The 23,764-nt window shown below is 34.9% G+C and overlaps 2 protein-coding genes and 1 long non-coding RNA gene across 3 annotated transcripts; all 3 read left to right on the top strand.

Annotated features, from left to right (window-relative positions):
* The first annotated feature begins 2,702 nt into the window (after positions 1–2,702).
* Positions 2,703–6,313, top strand: LOC145121124 (uncharacterized). The gene is made up of 5 exons (XM_079056910.1): positions 2,703–3,455; positions 3,561–4,921; positions 5,010–5,357; positions 5,448–5,553; positions 5,636–6,313. The coding sequence occupies exons 1-5, from the start codon at positions 2,703–2,705 to the stop codon at positions 6,311–6,313; spliced, it is 3,246 nt and encodes a 1,081-aa protein (XP_078913036.1).
* A 210-nt stretch (positions 6,314–6,523) lies between these two features.
* LOC145121115 (uncharacterized) lies at positions 6,524–7,990 on the top strand. The gene is made up of 3 exons (XM_079056901.1): positions 6,524–6,695; positions 7,437–7,672; positions 7,754–7,990. The coding sequence occupies exons 1-3, from the start codon at positions 6,524–6,526 to the stop codon at positions 7,988–7,990; spliced, it is 645 nt and encodes a 214-aa protein (XP_078913027.1).
* An 11,448-nt stretch (positions 7,991–19,438) lies between these two features.
* Positions 19,439–19,837, top strand: LOC145106722 (uncharacterized). Its single transcript, XR_013707643.1, has 2 exons — positions 19,439–19,654; positions 19,769–19,837. It is a non-coding gene; the product is annotated as an uncharacterized LOC145106722 (long non-coding RNA).
* Positions 19,838–23,764: the final 3,927 nt, after the last annotated feature.

Here is a 23,764-nt window from a genome sequence, read left to right as displayed (position 1 = left end):
ACTCAGATTCACAGTGGCATTGGTATGTAGCCTCTGGCCAGGTAGAGCATGTCCCCCAGTAAGTGAATGACTCTATTCTATGGCATTGGCTTATGGTTAGACAGGGCGTGAAAACCTGAAATCTACCTTAATGTTAATCAGAAATTGTTTGTCTTCAGTGCCATTTGGGCCGAGGCATTATTGATGTTTATCAAGTATGGAAATTGTTATGTCTAAATGATTGTATATCTTTGAATTAAATCAATGATTGTTAGGGAAAGCTTATCAAATTATGCCTTTGTTGTTCCTTGCTCATATTTGCTTCTGCCATATTGGTATATATATGGCATAACGTTATATTGTATCTATTATTGAACTCACTAAGCGTTATCGCTTACCCCTCCCAATGTTTTAACATAACGCAGGCAATAAGCACCCAGTATAGTTGGAAGACTTAGAATAGTTGTAATATTATTTTTGTATTTTGGTTTAGGTTTGTATAGATTTACAATATCCTGGGTAGTTATATAAAATCTTAAAACATAGTCGGTTTGTATCCAATCTTTTGTAATGACTTTATCAATGTAAAAATATTATTTTATGAATATGCATGTAGCATGTTTTGGAGTAACTATATTGTCAAGTATGAAAGTTTGGGTCTTTCAGAAATATGAAAGTATAGAAAGGGGTTCTTTCATTTTTATTGAAGAAACGGTTCCTAAACCAAGTCCTCTCAAAGTCAAGCCCACTTCTAAGGAGATTAAGGAAAAAGTCACCGATGCTATCAATAAGGAGAATGAGATGAGAAAAGCGAATCTGCTTAATCAGAGGAAATCGATGTTTCCTCTGTGGACGTTGGAATGGCTACGAAAGGAGGTTATTGAAACTCCAAGTTCACTTTGGCTGGAGCCCGTTCTTTCATTTGATGTCGAGAATTCTAAAGATTCTCAATTTGACATGCCAATCACTCGTAGAGCCTTCATCTTTCACTGCTTCGAGTCTATAGTGGCGGTTCCTTCTCCTGACCCGAAGGTTGATCAAGACTTACTTGAATATTATCATGAATTCTCTCAACCTCAGTACCTTACCTGGAGTAACAAGAAGATCACAACAATTAAGGTGCTGAAACCTATTGCAGCAGGGAAGTTCATTAACGTCAAGTTCAATGTGACCCGAGGATCAGATGGTTCGGTCCATATGATTTCGCTTGCTGATCTGCCAAATCTGAATCCACACGATTGGATTCTTCTGAACAGCATCCTACTCTCCAATCAGAAAGAATATGAGCCCATCATTGATCACATAAAGTGTATGCTAGTGTGTTACATTCATGAAGTGGCGAAGATGGATCATGAGATTGCCACTGCCATACGCAAGAGACCTATAATCAAGCATGTTGGGACGGCTGGTGACACTAAGCTGATGGTGAAGGGAAAAATTGATCCACAGTCTCACACCATCATGTTTCTTAGAGGTGAAGGTCAAAGATGCTTATTTGCTCTGGCTGACAAACATCTATTCTCCAATCCCTGTTTGGAGCACATTCTTGAGCTTATCCATGGGTGTGATCAAAATAGTGAAGCAGACAACACTACAAAAAAAAAAGCCATTTAGTGGCACACATTTTTAGTGGCATTTATCTTTTGTGCCACTAATTTTGCTTTTCAATGGCACTTTGCATATGCCATAAAAAAGAGAACTAGTTTTAATGGCATTTTATATTTTATGTCCTTTTAAATAGAATTAAGTGGAACAAAACAATATATATATATATATATATATATATATATATATATATATATATATATATAAATCTCTCCCATATTACGATGCTTCAATTTAACTTTACATGAAATATATATATTTATAGAGTGAGGCTTAGAATTAAGGATGGAATAAAAAAAATATATGTGCCATTAAAACTTAAAAAATGTGGCCTAGAATTAACGATGGGATAAAAATATATATATGTGTCATTAAAACTTAAAAAAGCATCTTATCTTATTTTAAATGAAAAATATATTCACTTTTTAAATGATGCGTGTAAAAGAATACAACTAATGTGCCATTTATTTAGACCTAACTTTCATTTTCATTTGTGGCTCGTTTTCCCCTTCTCTTGTGCATCTAGTAAAAATTTCAGCTTGGCTTCCCCTTTCCCTCCAGAATTCCCTCCAGAATCAGGTGAAATTTTTAGTTTCCCTCCATTAAAAGTTGAAATCGACCGCCAGGGAAATTTCCCATCCCTCTATTGAAAATTTCTGCTGTGAAATTATAGTTTTGAATGGTTATAGTCGTGATTTCCTCATCCTTCAAACAATTTCAACAAAACAAACCTTACTGGCGAACTTTAGGTTAAGTTTCACCTTCACTCGGGTTCACTAACACCTTTTAAAATTCGATCGATCTCTGCTTCCTACTAACGATTCGATTACAGGTATCACCATCAATCTCTGGTCCAAGGCTACAAGGCTACTGGGTCAATTGGTTCCTTGTTGCAACTACGATTTTTCTATACTACATTTTGCCTCCATAGGAGTTAGCTACTTCAGCAGGTATTCATTCTATTTTCTTTGTTGTTTTTTGTAGTACTGTCATTTCTGTTTCCTGATTGTGAGACCTAATTACTCATACTCATGCCTGATAAAAAGTTTGAGATGCATCTTATACTAATACCATTTCTTTTGTTATAGTTAATCTTCTGTTGTTTCTCACTATAAGTCATGGACAGATCTTGGATGTATCTTGCACCAAGATCAAGTCAAACTTTTGTTAATGGTGTGCTAAACTTCTTGAAGTTTGCATTTGAGAGAACAAGTGTCAACGGGGGGATGATAAAGTGTCCATGTACAAACTGTATAAACATGGAATATCATAATAGACAAATTGTTCTAGATCACCTCATATGTTCAGGGTTCTGTCCAAACTACTTGAAATGGGTATATCATGGGGAGGACACAATAGTTGCATCAACAAGCACAACCCATAACGAAGAAGAAAGCATATTTCACCATGAAATGCATGAAATGTTGAATGATATTTTTGAGATGGAAGGTGGAAGGGGAGAGGAAATACATGAGAATGCCTTAAATAATAGTCAAGAGATGGGAAATGGGAGAAATAAATTCGATGACCTTATGAAGGAGGCTGAAGAGAAAGTGTATCTGAATTGCAAATACAACAAATTATCATGTGTGGTGTATTTGTACCATTTAAAGTGTCTTGGTGGTTGGAGTAACAAATCTTTCTCTATGTTGTTAGAGTTTTTAAAGGATTTGTTACCTGAAAGAAATGTGTTACCTAAATCAACACATCAAGTAAAAAAAATAATGGCTAACTTGGGATTAGGATATGAAAAAATTCATTCATGTCCTAATGGTTGCATGTTGTTTTGGGATGACAAGGAGAAAGATGAAGTTTGTTCTTTTTGTGGGTCTTCTAGGTGGGAAGTTCATGAAGCTAATCCAGAACAAGAAGTGAGTCCTCCCAAGAAAAAGGCATAAAAAATATTGCGGTGGTTTCCTCTAAAGCCTAGACTTCAGAGATTGTTTATGTCATCAAAGACAACTAATTTTATGAAGTGGCATCATGTAGATCGTGTAAAAGATGGAAAGCTGCGACACCCAGCAGATGCATTAAATTGGAAAGATTTTGATGAAAAGTTTCCAGAATTTGCTCGTGATCCCCGTAATGTTCGCCTAGCTTTGTCGAGTGATGGTTTCAACCCGTTTAGGACAATGAATGTGGCACACAGTATTTGGCCAGTTTTTCTTATTCCATACAACTTGCCTCCATGGTTGGTTATGAAGCAACCAAATTTCATTCTTTCTTTAATCATCCCGGGTCCAAAAAGTCCTGGAAACAAAATAGACGTGTATATGCAACCTCTGATTAAAGAGTTGAAGGAGTTATGGGAGGATGGAGTTAATACATTTGATGCATCAACGAAACAACACTTCCAGTTGAAGGCTGCTCTTATTTCTACCATATCAGATTTTCCAGGTTATGCCAATCTGTCTGTATGGAGCACTAAAGGAGAACTTGCATGTCCTATATGTGGTTTTGATACTAATTCCAAATGGCTAACCAATGGAAGAAAGTGGTGTTATATGTGTCATAGGAGGTGGCTTCCAGTTGACCATCGTTGGCGTTTAGACACTAGATCGTTTCTTGGACGCCACGAATTAAGAGTAGCTCCAGTTCCTTCTTCTGGAGAGGAGATTCTACAAAAACTAGAAAATACAGAATTTCTTGTTGACAATGTTAATGGCGGTCCATGGAAAAAGAAAAGTATTTTTTTTATGTTGCCATATTGGGAACATTTGCTTTTACGTCACAATCTTGATCCGATGCACATTGAAAAAAATGTGCAAGACAACATAGTGGGGACTGTATTAGGACAAGAAAAAAAGTCCAAAGATAACTATAAAACAAGGCTTGACTTACAAGAATTAGGTATGAGAAAGGAATTGCATCCAAAGAAACGACCTAGAAGTAATGTTACTTTCATGCCAAAAGCCTGCTATCAGATGTCCCGGGCTGAAAAGACTGAATTTTTAAAATGTCTCAAGTCAATCAAACCACCTGATGAGTTTTCATGCAATATCTCTCGATGTGTTCATTTAAATGAGCGCAAACTAATTGGGATGAAAAGTTATGATTGTCACGTGTTGATGCAAGAGTATTTGTCGATTGCATTACCAGACCATGTAAGCTCGGTCATAATTGAATTATGCGATTTTTTTAGGATCATTTGCTACAAGGATTTATCTGATGATGATTTAAATTTTATTGAGGCTAAAGTTTCTCTCACTCTATGCAAATTAGAGAAAATATTTCCGCCTTCCTTCTTTACTGTAATGGTACACTTGGTAATCCATTTAACCAGAGAGGTGAGGCTTGGAGGTCCTGTTGCATTTCGTTGGATGTACCCTATTGAAAGGTACATAACATTTCTATAAAGTTTATTTATTGTTTTCTACAATTTAAAACTTATAAATAATCAGTGACTTGTAACTATGGCACTACAGGTACCTTTGTAAACTTAAGTCATACGTTCATAATAGAGCTTGTCCGGAAGGATCAATTGCTGAAGGTTATATAGCTGAAGAAAGTATAACTTTTTGCTCCAGATATATATCGAAAGTAGAAACCGTCTTCAGTAGACCAGTTAGGAATGATGATGAGGGTCAACAAAATGACATTGAAGAATCCAACAATCTTTGCCCCAGTCGTGCTATAGGGCATAAATTGCATTCGGGACTATCTTTTCACAAAAGAAGGAGGAGATCTTCAAATTCAGTCATTGATGAGAAGTCTCTTTCTCAAGCTCATCGTTATGTACTATTCAATGTCGAGACAGTTTCACCTTTTCGAGAGTAAGACAATACATGATTTTTATGTTATTAGAAACTCTTTCTATTCATTCATCTTCCACAGAAAAATATTAATATGGGTTTTCTTTTAAGGGAACACAAACGGATAGTCAAGGGACAAAACCATTCTCGTCGGCTACCAGATTATGAAATCGACAAGATTCATGCCCAACAGTTTAGTGATTGGTTCAAGAGAAGGGTAATTCGAAAAAAAATGTTGAATATGTTATAATTTTTCATTTAGGATATTAGTTTTAAGACTACTAACAACTATGTTGTAGGTTGCACGTATGGAAGAACAAGGTGATGAAGTAACTGAAGACCTAAAATGGCTTGCTCGTGGTCCACTTAGAAGTGTGCAACGATACTCTGGATACCTTGTTAAGGGTTACCGTTTTCATACAAAAAATCGAGAGAAATCACTAAGAACCCAAAACAGTGGTGTCGTTGTTACTGTAGAAGGTGCAAATTATGCTAGTAGTCAAGATAGAAGGCCTGTTCATAGCGTGATTAACTACTATGGTAAATTGAGTGACATTATTGAGTTAAACTACTCAGGTCAAATACGAGTAGTTTTATTCAAATGTGAGTGGGTTGACATCAATAGGAGCTGCAAGAAAGATAATGGTGTAACATTGGTGAATTTCTCATACAAGGCACATACAGGTGCTAATTTAACAGATGATCCCTTCGTATTGGCATCACAAGTTGAGAAAGTGTTCTATGTCACAGATCCTAAGCAGAAAGATTGGGAAATTGTCAAACATGTAAAATTAAGAGATGTATTTGACATGGGAAGTGTCGATACTCAGGTTTCTCCTTATTCTAATGATTGCACATTTGATGTGCCTAACTTGCATAGGATTGGGGATGATGGTGAAGATGGCATAGACATTACCCCCGAGATGGAACATGAAGCAGATGTTGAAGAAAGCGATGATGACTCTATTCTTTTTTGATATGTCATTAATATTATGTCTTAAATCTTGGTGTACTTTTTGGACAATTGTATCATTAGGTGCTATATAGTGGTGTTTTTATCTGTTATACATGTGTGTGCGTTAGATTTATGATACTTGGAATGCATCTTTTGTTTATTGCATATTATTTTAATATTAATTATATGGTCAATATTGATGTTTGTATTGCATGTGTTTTGAATAGACAGTATGGGAAGGCGAAAGAGGCTATGTATCACTTCTACTGAAATCAACGAGCTCATTGAAGACCATGGGGCTACTGAAACTGAAGGTGTTCAATCAAATTGTGAAGAATGTCAGTCTATTAATCAACAATCTAACCAACAATCTTCTGAGTGTGAGATAGGTGCAAACGAACAAGGTATCTTAGTTACTCCAACACAAAATTACCATAGGGTATAATAGATTAATGGTAATTATAAAAGAACAGAGGATTGAAATATAAAAAGAAAGAGGGTTATAATGGTCATTATAAAAGAACATGTGTATGAAAATTAAAAAGAAACAGGGGTATAATGGTCATTACAAAAAACAGCGGTTTGAAATTATAAAAAAAACAGAGGTATAATGGTCATATAAATACAAATACAAATACAAATACAGGGGTTTATTGGTAGGATATTTTCTTTTGTCTTTAAAAAGAAACAGACGTAAGAAACAGCGTAATTTTGCTTTTGGCTTTCAAATCCAAAGTTACAATATATGTCCCTGGTTTTGACTCTTATTTCCCCTGTAACCCCTCATCCCATATTTCTTTTTCATATTTGGTTTACAAACTTTTCAGTTTACACCCTTAGGTTTCACAATTTATTTGAAATTTGATATTATTAAAATCTTCTTTAATTAGATTTTATCTAACAATTTTTTTAACAATAACCATGTTTTTGCTGAATTATTTATACAAAAATTGTCGTTTTACTGATATGTTAATGATCAACTACATGTCCTTTTATTGAATTGATTTTACAGATTTGGTCCTATGAAATTTACAAAATAGGTCCCTGTGTTGACAAAAATATGATAGAATATGTCACTATTTCAATTTTTGTTGTTTATTCCCCGGTTGCTATTGAGTTACATTTTTTTGGTTGCTATTGTTTAGGTGCTCCCAAAAAGGTCAGAGGTTATACCCAAAAATCAGAAACATGGAAAATGAATAGTACACAAAGAATAGTTGTCACATTTAACAACTTTGGAAAGCCAGTGGGGGATGAAGGTAATGAACTTGTTCAGTACCTTGGAACGCTTGTGAGGATGGCCGATCATGTTTCAATAGAATATTCTGACTGGAGAAAGGTTCCCATACAAAAGAAAGAGGATATGTATTCACTGGTTAAGGTATATATCACTTATAATACTTGATAAAGGATTTTCTTTTTGTATTCATATATGCTAATATATTAATTCTTTTATGTGTAGTCCAAGTTTATATTTCATCCAGTTGAGACTAGTGAGATTAAAAAATGGATCTTTCATAGCATGGGAAAAAAATGGAGAACATGGAAAGGTTCATTAAAGACACGTGCGTATGATCCTAGCCTTTCTATTGATGAAATTGTGACACAACAAACTAAAAAAGACAATAGAGTGAATCCAACTCAATTGAAAGAATTAGTTACTCGTTGGTTCACTTCTGAATTTCAGGTAGATCTGTAAGTTTCATTTTATGTATATTTGAAGAATGTGTAATAATTTACTATTTACCTTAGAGTACATGTGCTGTAAAAAGAACGAGTCGTGAACAGATGCACGAGCCTCATGTTACGGGAACGAAATCATTTGCCAGACTTGCTCATGAAATGGTATTATTCTTGTTTTTTTTAGTTTTATTTATTTATTTATTTTTGTCTTTTTTGGTTTTCATTTCCTTTAATAGCTATATATTAAACATATCTTTTTTCCTTTTATAGGCAATAAATAATAATGGTGTATACCCATCACGAGGAGAAATGTATGTAACAACCCGCACTCGTAAAGATGGAAGTATTGTTGATGATAAAGTTGCTGAAGTTGTGGTAATGCACGTTTATGTATTTTAAATGTTCCTATCATATGTATGTTTATTTTTTATCATATGTATGTTTATTTTTTAAATATTACATGTGTTATGATATATTTAGGCTTCATTGAAAGCTATTGCAAGTGATTCCATAAGCACACCTAGAGATTCAAGTGATATTACAAATGATGACTACTCAAAGGTTAAAGGCCCAGAGAAAAGGGGGTATGTTCGATTATTTGGAAGGATGCCGGCTGCAAAAAAGAATGGTGACTCTTCATCAGATTCACAAACTGTTCATCAACTAAAGAGTGTTGTCAACGTTATGGCAAACATCATCCAAGAACATATCCCTAATGCAAACTTGTTTGCAGTTCTTAGAAATATGAACATAGAGGTAATTACATGCACTAATACTTAGTTTATATTTTATGTATTAATCATATTAATTTGTTTTCATTAATATGTTTTAGGTCCCTGGTATTTCTTCAGTCCCTAACAATTCTATATCAGTTAACCAGATATCACCAGTAAGAAGTCAGGATAACAATGGTATATACTTTACTGTTTCAACTTTTCACATATGTATTGGACAATACTTTTACTTGCATTTTGAATCATGTTTTCATTGTATGCAATATTGAAAGGTGTTTGTTTTTTTTAACAGGTAACCACTAGTGTCATTGGTAAGAAAGAGTTTACATGAGGATCACATTACTTCCATGAAGATTTTGAGAGAGATTTAAGAGCGTAATGATTTTTTGTGTTTTATGTTAGATTTTTAGACTTAAATTGACACTTAGTAGGAATTTGTTTCCAAACATTTGGAACGTTTTTGGAAGACGATTTAACTTTTAATTGAAATGATGGTATTATGATTTTACAATTTATTGTTTTGTTTATCTTTTATAATTAATGATTTTAACTAATCAAAGCTAATATGTTAACTGTCTATAATGACATTTAAATTGGGAATACGGTTTTTGTAGCAAAAATTATGTGCCACTAAATGTGGTATAGATTTTAAATAACTATAGTTTTTACCGGCACAAAACTTGTGCCACAAAATCTTTTTTATATATTGTGGCAAAAAAAAAGTGCCACTAAAACCTTAAAGGTTTGTAGTGACAAACCAAAAAGTGCCACTAAAAGGCTTTAGTGGTATCGCTTTTAGTGGCACTTTTTTTGTGTGCCGCTCATTCTTAGTAGGGTCTTTAGTGGCATTTTTTAAGTTTTCTGTGGCACTTTTTGTATGCCATTAAATGGCTTTTTTTGTAGTGCAAGAAGCTGTTCTCCGATATGCTTCGGTGGTATATGGATTTCAGACAAACTCTTCTTGCCATAATTCCAAAATTGTTCAAGGTTGTGAAGCGAACTACTCAACCTCCACCGAAGTGATGTCTCTCCCCATTTGACGCAAAGGGGGAGATTGTTGGGTCTAGAAGTGTTGCATCCTTGGGCTCGGTCCTTAGCCCAGTTTTGTTATCCGGTTTGGGCCTGTCCAACAGTGATTGTTTTTATTAGGGTTTAGTATTTAAGGTGCATGCATGCAACCTTTGTCAGTAGCGCTTTAATTATTATTCTCATTATTGTACTACAAACCCTAGCTCGCCTCTACAGTGGAAGTTCTTCATCGAGCTCTGCTGAGGCGTGACTACATTTGAATAATTAAGCATTACTTGATTATATATCGTGTTTACTGTTTTTGTTTGCTTTTATTGTTTAGCCTGTTGAATATCTAATCGATCTAAGAGTTTTTCAACTCATCACAAACCCTAATCATCAATTGAAGCCAAAATCGACATTGTGTTTCAACCCCATTAACTGCTCATTGAAACCATCTTATCCTTTCATTACTTCACTACTTTTCTTGAACGCTTCACAACTCCACTTGAATCAAACTCTACGAGCTCTTGAGATCAAAATCGTCATTAAAAGACCTCTAGGATTAAGAAAAATATATGGAAGAGAAATAAGGAGAGTGTTCATCTTATTTCCCATATTTTCACATTTAGTTCCTCTAATTCATGCATTTTGTCGATTTTTACCATTACTCCACTTTTTCACATTTTTCTAAAAGATTATCATGAAAATTCCTCCTCTATCCATTATATAACTTTGGTAGTCTTTTTCATTAACTGAGTCAACCCTTTGGTCAACACACTTTTCCAATTTGGTACTTTTGGCCCCTCCTTGCATAAGCTCTTTAAAAATAACTCCAAACCAACTTAGAAGCTCCAATTAACTTCTAAAATGGTCCATCTCCATTCTAATCTTCACAAACTTAGTTCAAGTTATCAAGTTGGTCTAATCTTTAGTCAAACCTATGTCTTACCCGATTGTCACAAATGCCCCTTTAACTTTTTAAGATGATATAATTTTCACTTCTAACCTTCTAAACTTCATATCAACTAATGATATAATTATCCTTTGATGATTTAACTATATAAATTATTTTTTGTTTAATTATTTATTAATTTAAGAACTTAGTCTTAAATTTTAGGATGTTACAGTGGTGGCCATGGTCGATGGCATGCAATTTGTGGTGGTGGTGAGAGTGGAATCAGACCAAGGGAAAGAAATGGGAGAAGAATTGTTTTAGAAACTTACGTGACTTAAAGATTGTCACCACTAGCTCCTCCTTTCTCCTTGAATCATCTTCTCCTTCAACGCCCCCCCCCCTCTCTCACGGTCATAGTCGGCCAAAAACACCTTCTTCACGTTCTTCCTTTTTGAGTTGCACTTCACCACACATACACACATCACTTATTTTTTTGTTGCTATGGATCGGCTCCAACTACTAGATAATAAGGGAGAGAGTCGATCAGCCCCCTAGTTGATCAAAAATTAAGGAATTTTCGTATATTTTACAATTTAGCCCCCTAAGGAAAGCCAGAAGGACACTTATTGCCCCCAAAACCATTTTTCTTGCAAGTTTTATCCAAGTCTTACCCAAAATAAATATTTTCTTCGAAAATAAAATATAATGAGATTAAATAAATAGAAATTAATAAAATAAGGTCATACTGAGAACCGAGGTGTTACATCAGAGTTAGGTATAACTTCATATTCCTTGTTTCTCCCACTATAACTGGGAGCCATATCCTTCGGTTCAGGTATGGATGAAAATTGTTTTTTATCAAATATTGCATCTCTTAATTTTGTGATAGAATTAACTAAAACATAATCATTAGATTACAAAACAAAGAACATATATACCTTGGAAGCTTAGTATAACCAGCGAAGATACAATTAATGTCTCTTTCACCCAATATTTTCAGTTTGGGTTCGATTAGTCTCACAACTACCCTACTAAATATATAGAAAGCTGTTAACACATATTATTCCCATAATCCATCACTCAACCCCGAATATGACATCATAGATTTCACCATTTCGTTGAGAATTCAAATTTTCCTTTCTAATATTCCATTTCATCCAAATTTTATACGAAGGCTGCACAAACTTCATGATCTTCTTTTTTATTGAAATTAATTGCCTTAACAACATATGCAATAGGTTTAGGGTTAGTGAACAGGAAGAAGAAACTTGAATAAACGTAAGAAATGGAAACTACCAACCAAAAAGGGAAGCGGTGATTGTAAACGTAGAGAGGTCTTAGTTAGATTCAAAAGAAGGATTGATCGACACCAATCGTTTCAATACTTTAGGAACATATGGGAGTGGTGGTATGATATGTACAACGAAAATCGTGGATGAATAGTGTAACACCCATAAAAATCAAGCCAATTTAAAACTTTTTAAATCATTCAAAACCATTAGTTATTACAAATCTGTTTTCAAAATAGTTCCATATCAGAGTATCCCAGAAATCCAAATCAAAATATGAGGAAGTGTACGGTCACGCCTTCGCCTTTCCGCGGTCATCCGTCGAACCTGAAACAATAATCGATAAATGTAAGCTCGAAGGCTTAGTGAGTTACCCCCCAAAATACCAACCACATATAACCATAATCATATCATATCAATAAATACAGAACAACCATGCATCTCGAGTCTACAGTGTGACTGGTCCGCTCGTACCGGGCCTTCAGTCCACCTGGTCCACTCTCTGAGTCTATAGTCTGACTGGACCGCCCGTATCGGGCCTTCAGTTTATATGGTCCACTCTCCGAGCCTCGGCACGTCTGGACCGCCCTCTCGGGGCCTTCAGCCTATCAGGACCGCTCGCTGGGCCTTCGGCCTGACTAGATTTGCCCGGCCCGGGCCTGCAGTCTACCCGGTCCGCCCAGGGTGTCTTGGCCTACTGCACACAGCAGGACCTGCCTCAACCCTTTCCCCAAACCAACAAACATGTGCACATACATATAAACAAGTAAACATGCAGATCTAACAGATCACTAACATGGCAACCATCCTATAACCAGGATACCGATCTACCCGATCTCTAGCATAACAACCATCCTAAACCAGGATGAAATCTAACATAGCAACCATCCTAAACCAGGATGAAATCTAACATAACAACCATCCTAAACCAAGATGAAATCTAGCATATCAATAACATAGCAACCATCCTAAACCAGGATGAAATCATAAAGGGTCGGCCTTGGTGCCGTAGACCCTGTTGATATAGTGAGGATAACTCACCTCGTAAGTAGCTCGGAAGGTAGTATCAAACTCCTCCAAATGAAGCTCCAACTCCAACACATATATTCACCAATGTCCTTTGCTATAAATATCCAATTTATCAAAATACCCTTAGAAGTCAACTGGTCAACCCTTGGTCAAAGTCAAAGTCAACTGTCAAGGTCAACAGTCCATGTTGACCTTAACTCGTCGAGTACCCTTAGCTACTCATCGAGTTCCTTGCATAACTTGCCAACCTGCCGAGTCACTCGTATGACTCGTCGAGTTCCTAGTGACAGTGGTCGTAACTCCTTGGCCAACTCGCCGAGTTTTCCCTTTATAACTCATCGCGTTCATACGTGTCTAAAGGTTGGGAAAACCCTCGCAGACTCGTCAAGTCGACTGACTCGCCGACCCCAGGGCAACCTTCATCGGACTCGCCGAGTCGTTCATCCAACCCGTCGAGTTCATGACCATCTTCATATGACTCACAGAGTATACCATGCGACTCGCCGAGTCCCTTCAGTCCTTCATCTATACATATGCTTTTAAGCCATGCTAAGGCTCCATACTGTAGATCCAACTTCCCAAGGCATGCTTATCACGTAAACTTGCAAACTTTACGTGCATGCAAGGCTCTAATGACTCAAAATGCCAAAACCAAGCTTGAAATGGGGTTTCACACTTAAGGAGGGGTTCATACTTGCCAATGCTGATAACTTTATGGACTTACAAATCAAAGAGAGTTCAGATCTGAACTTACAACTTCCGATCTGAGCTCATACCCAAGAATAGCTTCATAACCAAGCCAAGAAGCCCTAACTTCATCCAAAGAGATCTAGAAAGGAATGAGGCCAAGATCATGAATTGATACCTCAAATGAAGCTAGTTGAGATAGACTTCAGACCCACAAACGTTCTTGCCTCCAACTTCTTGATCTTCAAGCTTCTTGCATCAAGGTCTTCTTTCCAAGCTTGAAATTTACACTAATATGAAGCACACACACAAATTAGGGTTTCTGGACTCTCAAGAGGCTGCAAAGGAACTAAGGGAGGCTAATGATCCCTTAAATAGTGTGCCAAACCGGGAAAATTAGGGTTTCACCCTCCAGATCCAACTCGTCGAGCCACTCTTCCGACTCGGCGAGTTGGTCACTTAAACACGTGGCCCAAACCCGCTACTACTCGACGAGTCAGGCAACCAACTCGTCAAGTAGATCTTGAATTCATGAGAATTTATAACCATCAATTGGTATTCGAGAATCGGGGCGTTACAAATAGAAAATGGTGGACAACACGTCCGGAGGCTAGAGGACAGGAGCATGACTCAGAATTCCGGAAGGCAAAGCCTATCTGCACAACGGAACATAAATATTTCTGAATCGATGTTGATATTTATGGTTTCCTTGAAGAGGTATCTATGTGGCGTCAAGTAAACCGGATGAAATTCCTATAGGCGGGAGGAGGAACTTAGGGTTTTTAAATATAACAATGATTTAAGAAATTACAACTATTACATGCGATCGTACTTTTAGCACATCTCCTCTCAAATACATTTCACTCTTCATTTTTGGTATATATAATAACGTGTTAATCTCACATCGTTGCTTGCTTGTATATATCTACAAACTAGGCGAATGCCCGCGCGTTGCACATAAACACCTATATAGTTGAAATCTTTACAAATGTTGTTATTTAAATATAACAATAACGTTGTTAAATTTGATATAATAATTTGTATACTGAGTTGATATAATATATTGATTATTATGAATTGTATGATAATATATACATCTATTAAAACTGCATAATCTCAATCATTTGAATGATCTCTACCCGCGGGTTACTCATGAATAAAATTAAATGTAATATATGGCTTAATATTATTTATAATTGTTGTTATTGTTAATTACTTTTTAAAAATTTATTTGCATAACGTTTTAATTTCTATCATTGTAATTATTTAAAACATCAAACATTGTTTCTTGTTTTTAAAGGTAACAATATAATCATTTATATAGAGTTATTTTTAACTATTGTTATTATAAGTTATTTTAAGCTATTTATTTGGAAACTTTTAACAATTATAAAAATATATTTAGGAAATGTTCTAGTTAAATTGAGATTAGAATTTAGTTTTTCCATTTAACACTATAATTTATCACTTTTAATTATTCACAAAATATTCTTTGGGTTTTTTAAGTGAACTGCAATTTATATTTAAGTTGACCCTGTAATGTTATATTTAAATTAACAATTTAAGTATTTTGTCCAAACTGTTCAATAATTGTAGCTTTAAACTGATAATGATTTATATACAACAACATATTAAATCTAATAAATTAAGTATAATATGTTAAAAGTTAAAGACATAACTTTATAAGTAGAAGTAAAGATACTATTTTAATTTTTAAATTTAGTTTTTTTATGATTACACTTTAGGGTTGATATATATTTAACCTTATTAATCAACTTATAATCATTATTAGAAATACACTACAATTTATCATTTTGAACTATTTACAAAATATTTTTTTGGTTGTTTAAGTTGAACTAAAATTTATATTTAAGTTGATTTGTAATGTTATATTTAAATTAACAATTTAAGTATTTTATACAAAATTGTTCAAAAGTTGCAGCTATAAAATGATAATGGTTTACATACAACATCATACTAAAACTAATAGATTAAGTGTAATATGTTAAAAATAGAAAACATAACTTTATAAGTAGAAGTAAATATATTATTTTAATATTATAATTTAGTTTATATATGATTATACTTTAGGTTTGATATTTATTTAACCTTATTAACCAACTTATAATCATTATTAGAAAGAAATTGAAAAGTCATGGGAGTTTCAAATGAATGTGGTGAAAGGAAAAATGTTGACTTTATAAGTATTCTAGACGAATTCTCGCGCGTTGCGCAACGTATGTTAAAAATATAATGTAAAAATGTTGAAAATATATGTTTAAAATTGTTATGTTATTGACATTAACTTTGACATAATATTTTGAACAATATTATTCATTGACGTCAACCCACCTTCCTCATTAATAAAATTAAATATAATTATCTATTTAATATTATCTTTAACCGTTGTTATGGTTGATTGATTTTAAATTTTATTTATGCGATTATTTTCTAATTTCAATAATGATCTTCATTTAAAATACAATTTATTTGTTGTTAGCGTTATGTAATATATAAATTGATGTTATCATCATTTAAAATTATTTTTCTTTAGTTTTAAACAACTTATTACTGTTATTAAGTTAAAGAAGACTTTTAAGAAACATTTAATATTACTATTAAAATGTGAAGCATACACTAATTAATAAACTGATAAGATAGACAATTTGAATTTCAAAAGACACTTGCATGGATAATATGACATATCTATAATTTTTATAATTTGATTTTATTATTTATAATTATCGTTCATTAGTTTTAAAACCACTTATTATTGTTAATAAATGAAAGAAAACTTTTAAAAGACACTCATTATTATAATTAAAATGTTAAACATATACTAAAATATAATGTGATAAGATAGACAATTTGCATTTTAAAATAGACTTACATGGATACTATGGATAACATTGTATATCCATGATTTTTAATTAATTATTACTTTGAAGCAACACAAACATACAAATATATATACAATATTTAATTAGAAATTATCCATATCACTTTCCATAACATATGATCGATAACATGAATCTAATCTAATTACATTAAAGTTTCAACCACAACATACAATGATTGTCTTAAAAGAATACTTAAACGTTATGTAAATTATAAATTGATGTTATTATCATTTAAAATTATTGTTCCTTAGTTTTAAACCACTTATTATTATTAATAAGTTAAAGAAGACTTTTAAGAAACACTTAATATTACTATTAAAATGTGAAACATACACTAAATAATAAACTGATAAGATAGACAATTTGCATTTCAAAAAGAGACGTGCATGGATAATATGACACATCCATAATTTTTATAATTTGATTTTATTATTTATACATATCGTTCATTAGTTTTAAAACCACTTACTATTATTAATAAACGAAAGAAAACTTTTAACAGACACTTATTATTATAATTAAAATGTTAAACATATACTAAAATATAAAGTGATAAGATAGACAATTTGCATTTTAAAAGGGATTTACATGGATACTATGGATAATATTGCATATCCATGATTTTTAATTAATTATTACTTTGAAGCAAGACAAACATACAAACATATATACAATATTTAATTAAATATTATCTATTTCACTTTCCATAACATATAATCGATAACATGAATCTAATCTTAGTTTACATTAAAGTTTCAACCATAACATACAATGATTGTATTAAAAGAATACTTAAACCAAGAAAAAATATAAAAAATGAATTAGTATATAACAAACTTACAAATTAAAAACTTTTGACATAATAACATGGCTCGGAAAATTGTCCAAAGCCCTCAAACCAACACAAAATCTTTAAACTTGTTCTTTGTGAATTTTATATGTTATTTGTATTTGTGTGTCTATTCAAACAGAATGACATTTATATAGTAGACTATCTATTAATTGCTTATTAAACATATTATATAAGTTAAAAAACTTTCATAATGTGTGATTAATTATTTTGAAGGTGAAAAGGTGTGGGGGTTTCAAATGCATGAGGTTCTTGAAAAATTGTGTTGGGGTTTCAAATGCATGAGGTGATAGGAAAAATGTCTTCTTTATAAATATCGTATGATCTTTTACAAGTATATTTCATGAGAATACATCAAACAAATAAATTACTTAATGGCCTATTTTTATTGGCCTATTTTTATTATATTCAATTGATTATTTCATATAGGGATAATGACTTAAAAGGGTAATATATATTTCGATTTGTACACATTTGGTCACTGAGTTTTTTTTTTCGTCCACATTTACCCCTTAAACTTGTTAAACTGTACACATTCAGTCGTTATGACCGGCTACTCCAGGTTAGCCGGTAAAAATGAATTAATAGGGTAATAAATTTCTCATTTTGTACACATTTAGTCCTAAATATTTTTGTACACATTTAGTCCTTAATATTTTTTTTTGTTTTAAAATAAGTCATTTTTGTTTTTGTACTCAGTATTTATGAATGATTTCTTTAGGTTTTTCTCACGACATCTTACGTGGGGCAATCATTAATGAGATGTTTTGGGGCTGTTGATGCTTATGTCCATCGCGATCTCGACTACTTGGTTGCTTAGGTCATGTGTTCTGAACGTCATAACTTCTTCATATGATCTCAGGTTTTAATGATCTTTACATCCATACGTTCGTATTTTAGTCTACTACAACTTTTGTTTCCCGTTAAAAATAATATATTTTTACTTACAATCTTTCTATCCATACATTTTTTTATGAATACATGTATGAATGTTTTTTTTATAAAATCGTAAATAAAAATATATTACATTTTAACGGGAGTAATCTTAACGAAAGTTATAGTAGACTCAAAAAACGAACACATGGATATAAAGATCGTTAAAATATGATATCGTATGAAAAAGTTAAGTCGTTCAAAACACAAGACCTAAGCCAAACCATAAGACATACGCAACCAAGCAGTCGAGATCGCGATGGACATAAGCATCAACAACCCCAAACACATCATCAATGATTGTAACACGTAAGATGTCATGAGAAAAACCTAATGAAATCATTCATAAGTACTGAATGAGTACAAAAACAAAAATGATTTATTTTGAAACAAAAAAATATTAAGGACTAAATGTGTACAAAAATATTAAGGACTAAATGTGTACAAAATGAAAAATATATTACCTTATTAAGTCATGTTTTTCGGCTAACCTAGAGTAACCGGTCATAATGACTGAATGTGTACAGTTTAACAAGTTGAAGGGGGTAAATGTGGACGAAAAAAAAAACTCAGTGACCAAATGTGTACAAATCGAAAAATATATTACCCTTTTAAGTCATTATTTGCACCATCATTTATGTACCAACGAATTGGTAATGACGGAAGAATATTGATATACAAAAAATTGAAGATCTAGCTAGCTAGGAGGGCGGAGGCTGTAGTGTTGTTTGCGATTCAACTAAATAAGGCTACATTATTATTATTATTCACTCAAATGAAATTATTACAATTCAAAGGTGAAGATTATAGATAAAAAAGCGATGTAGGTTCAATTAATATAAACCCAGCTTTTCCAACGAACCAATCTCTTCATACAAGCATAGGAATGGGCAAGAACGTCTATATATATCGTCACCTCGCACAACATTTTCTTGCACCAGCAACCATTGAAATCACATAGAAAGGAAAACACAAGTTTCTTACTCAGTACTCGTATTCTTGAAAAATGGCTAGAATGGTAATGATGGTCTTATGTGTAGTCGTTACTTGCATGGTGGTGGCGGAAACCTATGCTCAAGCTACTACCTGTGATGTGATCAGGTGGTTAGTGACTTATCGCCATGCTATGGCTACTTAACAAATGGCGGTGATGTGTCATCAGCATGCTGCAGTGAGGTTGAGGCACTGAATAGCGCTGCAAATTCAGCCTCTGCTCGTCAGACTGCATGTAGCTGCTTGAAGAGTTTTTACTCATCCAACTCCGGCATCAATCTCTCTAGCGCTGCCAGCCTTCCCTGCGAGTGTGGTGTCAACCTTCCTTATTAGATCAGTCCAAGCACAGACTGTTCCACGTATGTTAAAATATATGTTTATATATATTTGTATTTTATTAGTTTTCTATTATTTTTGCATGAACACACATAAAATTGTATTGACGGGGTTTGACATATGGTGATTTCTGTAAGGTGGAGTGACGCGGAGATTCTTATGCATGTTTGGAAGATTGGATGCATATATATCTAAATTACAATAAATATCGAGAGCATTGTATAATGGTTAGACATATACGACTGTATGTGTAGGAGATCAACCCTGTTGGATCAAATAGTTCAAGCCACAAAATACAAAGATGGAGTTTTAAGAACCAACTGAATGTTCTCTGTTTGCATTACTAGAAACTGATTACAGAGGAAAACATAAATACTGAATACAAAGAAACAGAAAATAGCGATTTACATGCATCTGCATGTTCTTCTACGTGTGTGGTCAAATGCCACATTATTTTCCAAAATACGAGGTCAACACAGGACCAAATCATCTTTATTCAAATGCCTCAACGGCTAACTTAGAATTAAACCTATAATGATCCCCCTTAATTCTGAGTTTTAATCAGCAATGCTTTCTATTCCCAACAAGTTCCTCATCAGCATGAACTTCACACGTGCTAAAGCTTTGGTCAAAGGATCAGCCTTTTGATCTTCCCCGCTTACATGCTCCACCTGGATCTCCCTTCTTTGAATACAGCCATGTATGAAGTGGAACTTGTTATCAATATGCTTACTTCTCCCGTGGAAAACTGGGTTCTGCATCAAATCTATAGTTGATTTGTTGTCAGCATAAAGTTTCACTCTTTCTTCCTTTATCCATGTTAAGTCTTTTATCAAGCTCCTCAGCCATAGTGCTTGACACGCAGCTTCTGTAGCTGCCATGAATTCCGCCTCGCATGAGGATAACGCCACTGTTTTTTGCTTTTGCGAAGACCATGTGATAGCTTTATCAAAAAAATAAAATATTGTTCTAGTTGTTCCTTTTCTTTCATCCAAATCTGTCCCATAATTGCTAACACTGTACCCAACTAACTTCTTGTCTCCACCCTTTTTGTACACCAAACCATAATTCTTGGTACCTTTGATGTATCTCAATATCTGTTTCACAGCCTTGAGATGACTCTCCTTTGGGGCATCCATGTACCTACTTGCAATACCCACAGAGTAGCTCAAATCAGGTCTAGTGTGGGTTAGGTATCTCAAGCTTCCAACAATTTTTCTATAGTCAGTGGCGTTCACCGGTACTCCTTCTTCATCCTTTGTTAAACCAGATCGTGGTTCCATGGGGTACTTGGTGGGATTACAGTCACCCATACCTGCAGTTTGCAAGATCTTTTCAGCATACCCAACTTGGTTTATCATGATGCTTCCATTCTTTTGCATGACTTCAATCCCAAGATAATAGGATAACACTCCTAAGTCACTCATATCGAACACCTTTTTCATTTGTTGTTTGAAAGCATCAATCAACTTGTTGTTCGAACCTGTTACAATTAGATCATCTACGTACACTCCCACCAGCAGTGTCATATTTTCCTTCTTAATCTTGTATACAACATATTCTTGAGGACATCGCTGAAAGCCCATGTCCTTGAGTGTCTTGTGGAGTTTTGCATCCCAAGCTCTTGGGGCTTGACGTAGCCTGTAGAGGGCTTTGTTCAGTTTGTACACCATGTGCTCCTTCCCTTTGACTTGAAATCCATCAGGTTGCAAAACATACACCTCCTCCTGTAGCACCCCATTTAGGAATGCTGATTTGACATCCATATGATGAACTCTCCACCCCTCGTCTGTTGCTAAAGCCAAGATAACTCAAATTGTTTCCATTCTAGCCACTGGTGCGAAAGCTTCTTTGAAATCAACTCCCTTTTGTTGTACGTACCCCTTTGCGACAAGCCGGGCTTTGTGTTTAATGATCTTTCCACCTGCATATCTTTCTTTACCTTATACACCCATTTTAATCCAATTGATTTTTGTCCTTTGGGAAGATTCGTTAATATCCAAGTATTATTGGCTTCAATTGACTCCAGTTCTTTCTTCATTGCAGCTTGCCACTCCTGTTCGTTCGCCGCCTCTACATACGTTCTGGGTTCTTCCCCAGCGAACATGAGTTCCTCAATTTCCTCTTCAAATGGCTGACAACGACTGAGTACATCTTCGAATGTGCGGAACCCTCGAACTGGTGTGTCATCATATGTTGATCGGTTTGGCAACGAGTCCGATGACAGTGTTGTGCCTTGGGAAGATGAACTGCTTTCGTCGCTTGTTACTGAAGTAGGGGTTTGTGGTGAGCTTGCTGGGTTGGACGGACCAGATCTGGGAAACGGACTTCCTGGGCTTCCATCCTCATGTTGGACTCCCTGGTCCTGGGTTTGATTGTTGTTTTCTATTACATCTTCATAAGAGATTTCACTTGGAAATCTAGTCCAGTCTTGACCAAAAAACTGTGATTCGTTTTGAGCTGTGGCCCACTTCCATTTTGTTCCTTCATCGAATATCACATCCCTAGCCATATATTTCCGTTTTTCACTTGGGTTGTACAGACGAAAGGCTTTTCTCCCTGGTTCGTTGCCAAGATACACCAATTGAATGATACGATCACTTAACTTTGTAAGCTTGTTGGCCAGTCTTTTTGCATGTGCCACACAACCAAAACCCCTAAAATGCTCCAGTGTTGGTTTCTTCCCATACAGTGCTTCATAAGGAGTTTTATCTTTTACTCATTTTCTTAGAACCCGATTGAGAATCTGAACAGCATGGCGTACTGCCTCTCCCCATAAGATTTCTGGAACTTCCATTGCTTTCAATAACGATCTCGTGACTTCAAGGATAGTTCGATTACGCCGCTCCACAACTCCGTTTTGCTGTAGAGAGTATGGAGCGGTCAGCTGTCGCCTTATTCCTTCCTTGCTACAATATTCATTGAAATCATCAGATGTAAATTCTCCCCCACGATCAGTGCACAAGCCCTTTAGCTTAAACCCGGTTTCACTTTCCACCTGTTTTCTAAACCTCTTGAAGGTTTCAAAAGCCTCACTCTTTTGTTTGAGCATGTATACCCACATGAACCTGCTGTGGTCATCAACAAGAAGGAGGAAGTAGTGATTACCTGCTACTGTTTGTGGTGTTATGGGTCCACAGAGATCAGCATGCACGAGTTGTAACAGGACATTTGCTTGCCATTGAGATTCTTGTGGGAACGATTTTCGGGTCTGCTTGGCTACTAGACACCCTTCACAAACTTGTGCTGGGTGGCACACCTTTGGTACTCCACGCACCATTCCTTTCTCCACCATGGATTCTAACAATCGAAAATTGACATGCCCTAGACGAGCATGCCATAGCCAAGCCATGTCGTCTATTTTCGTGTGAAGACAAACTAGTTGAGTTGTATGAAGAACTATCTTGTACAAGCGGTTTTTCGAACGTTGTACCTTCATCACAAGCCTGTTGTACTTGTCGTGTACCTTCAGAAAGTCTTGCTTCATCCCAATTTTTTACCCTTCTTCCGTCATCTGCCCGAGACTCAGAATGTTACTTCGAAGAGCGGGAATGTAATACACTTCTGCAATGACCAGTTGTTCTTTATTCTTGCAATCTAGCAAGATGGTTCCCTTTCCTTTAATCTGAACTCTTGACCCGTCTCCAAAATGTACCTGTCCCCTTATATTTTCATCCAATTCTGCAAAATAATCTCTTACTCCTGTCATATGGTTACTAGCTCCATTGTCTAGATACCATGTGTCTTTTGGATTCCCATTTAGACTCGGAAAGACCTTGTCTTCATTTAACAAAACCAACTCTTCAGTCTTTTCTCCGTGTACTGTCAGAGTAAAGTTGTCTCATCTTCTTGTGCTTGAGTGAGATTCACATTGCCTTCTGTACGTTTTGGTTTAGGGCATTCTGATGCAAAATGACCAAAATCATCACAGTTAAAACACTTGATGTGTTTCTTGTCTCGATTCTTCCAACGGTATTGGTTGTTATCTCGTGACGAGTTGCCACCCCGGCTACCTCTGCCTCGCCAACTGCGTCTTCCTCGACCTCCATTTCTTCCTCCTCGGTCATTTTGTGATGAGCCTCGCCCTCTTCCTCCTTATTTCTTTCCGTGAGTTTTCTGACCATTTTGTCCCT

This window comes from Lactuca virosa, chromosome 1 (assembly GCF_052849685.1).
Source record: "Lactuca virosa cultivar CGN04683 chromosome 1, Lactuca_virosa_CGN04683_v6, whole genome shotgun sequence".
Lineage (NCBI taxonomy): Eukaryota > Viridiplantae > Streptophyta > Magnoliopsida > Asterales > Asteraceae > Lactuca > Lactuca virosa.
This window is presented reverse-complemented; position numbering and strand designations above follow the sequence as displayed.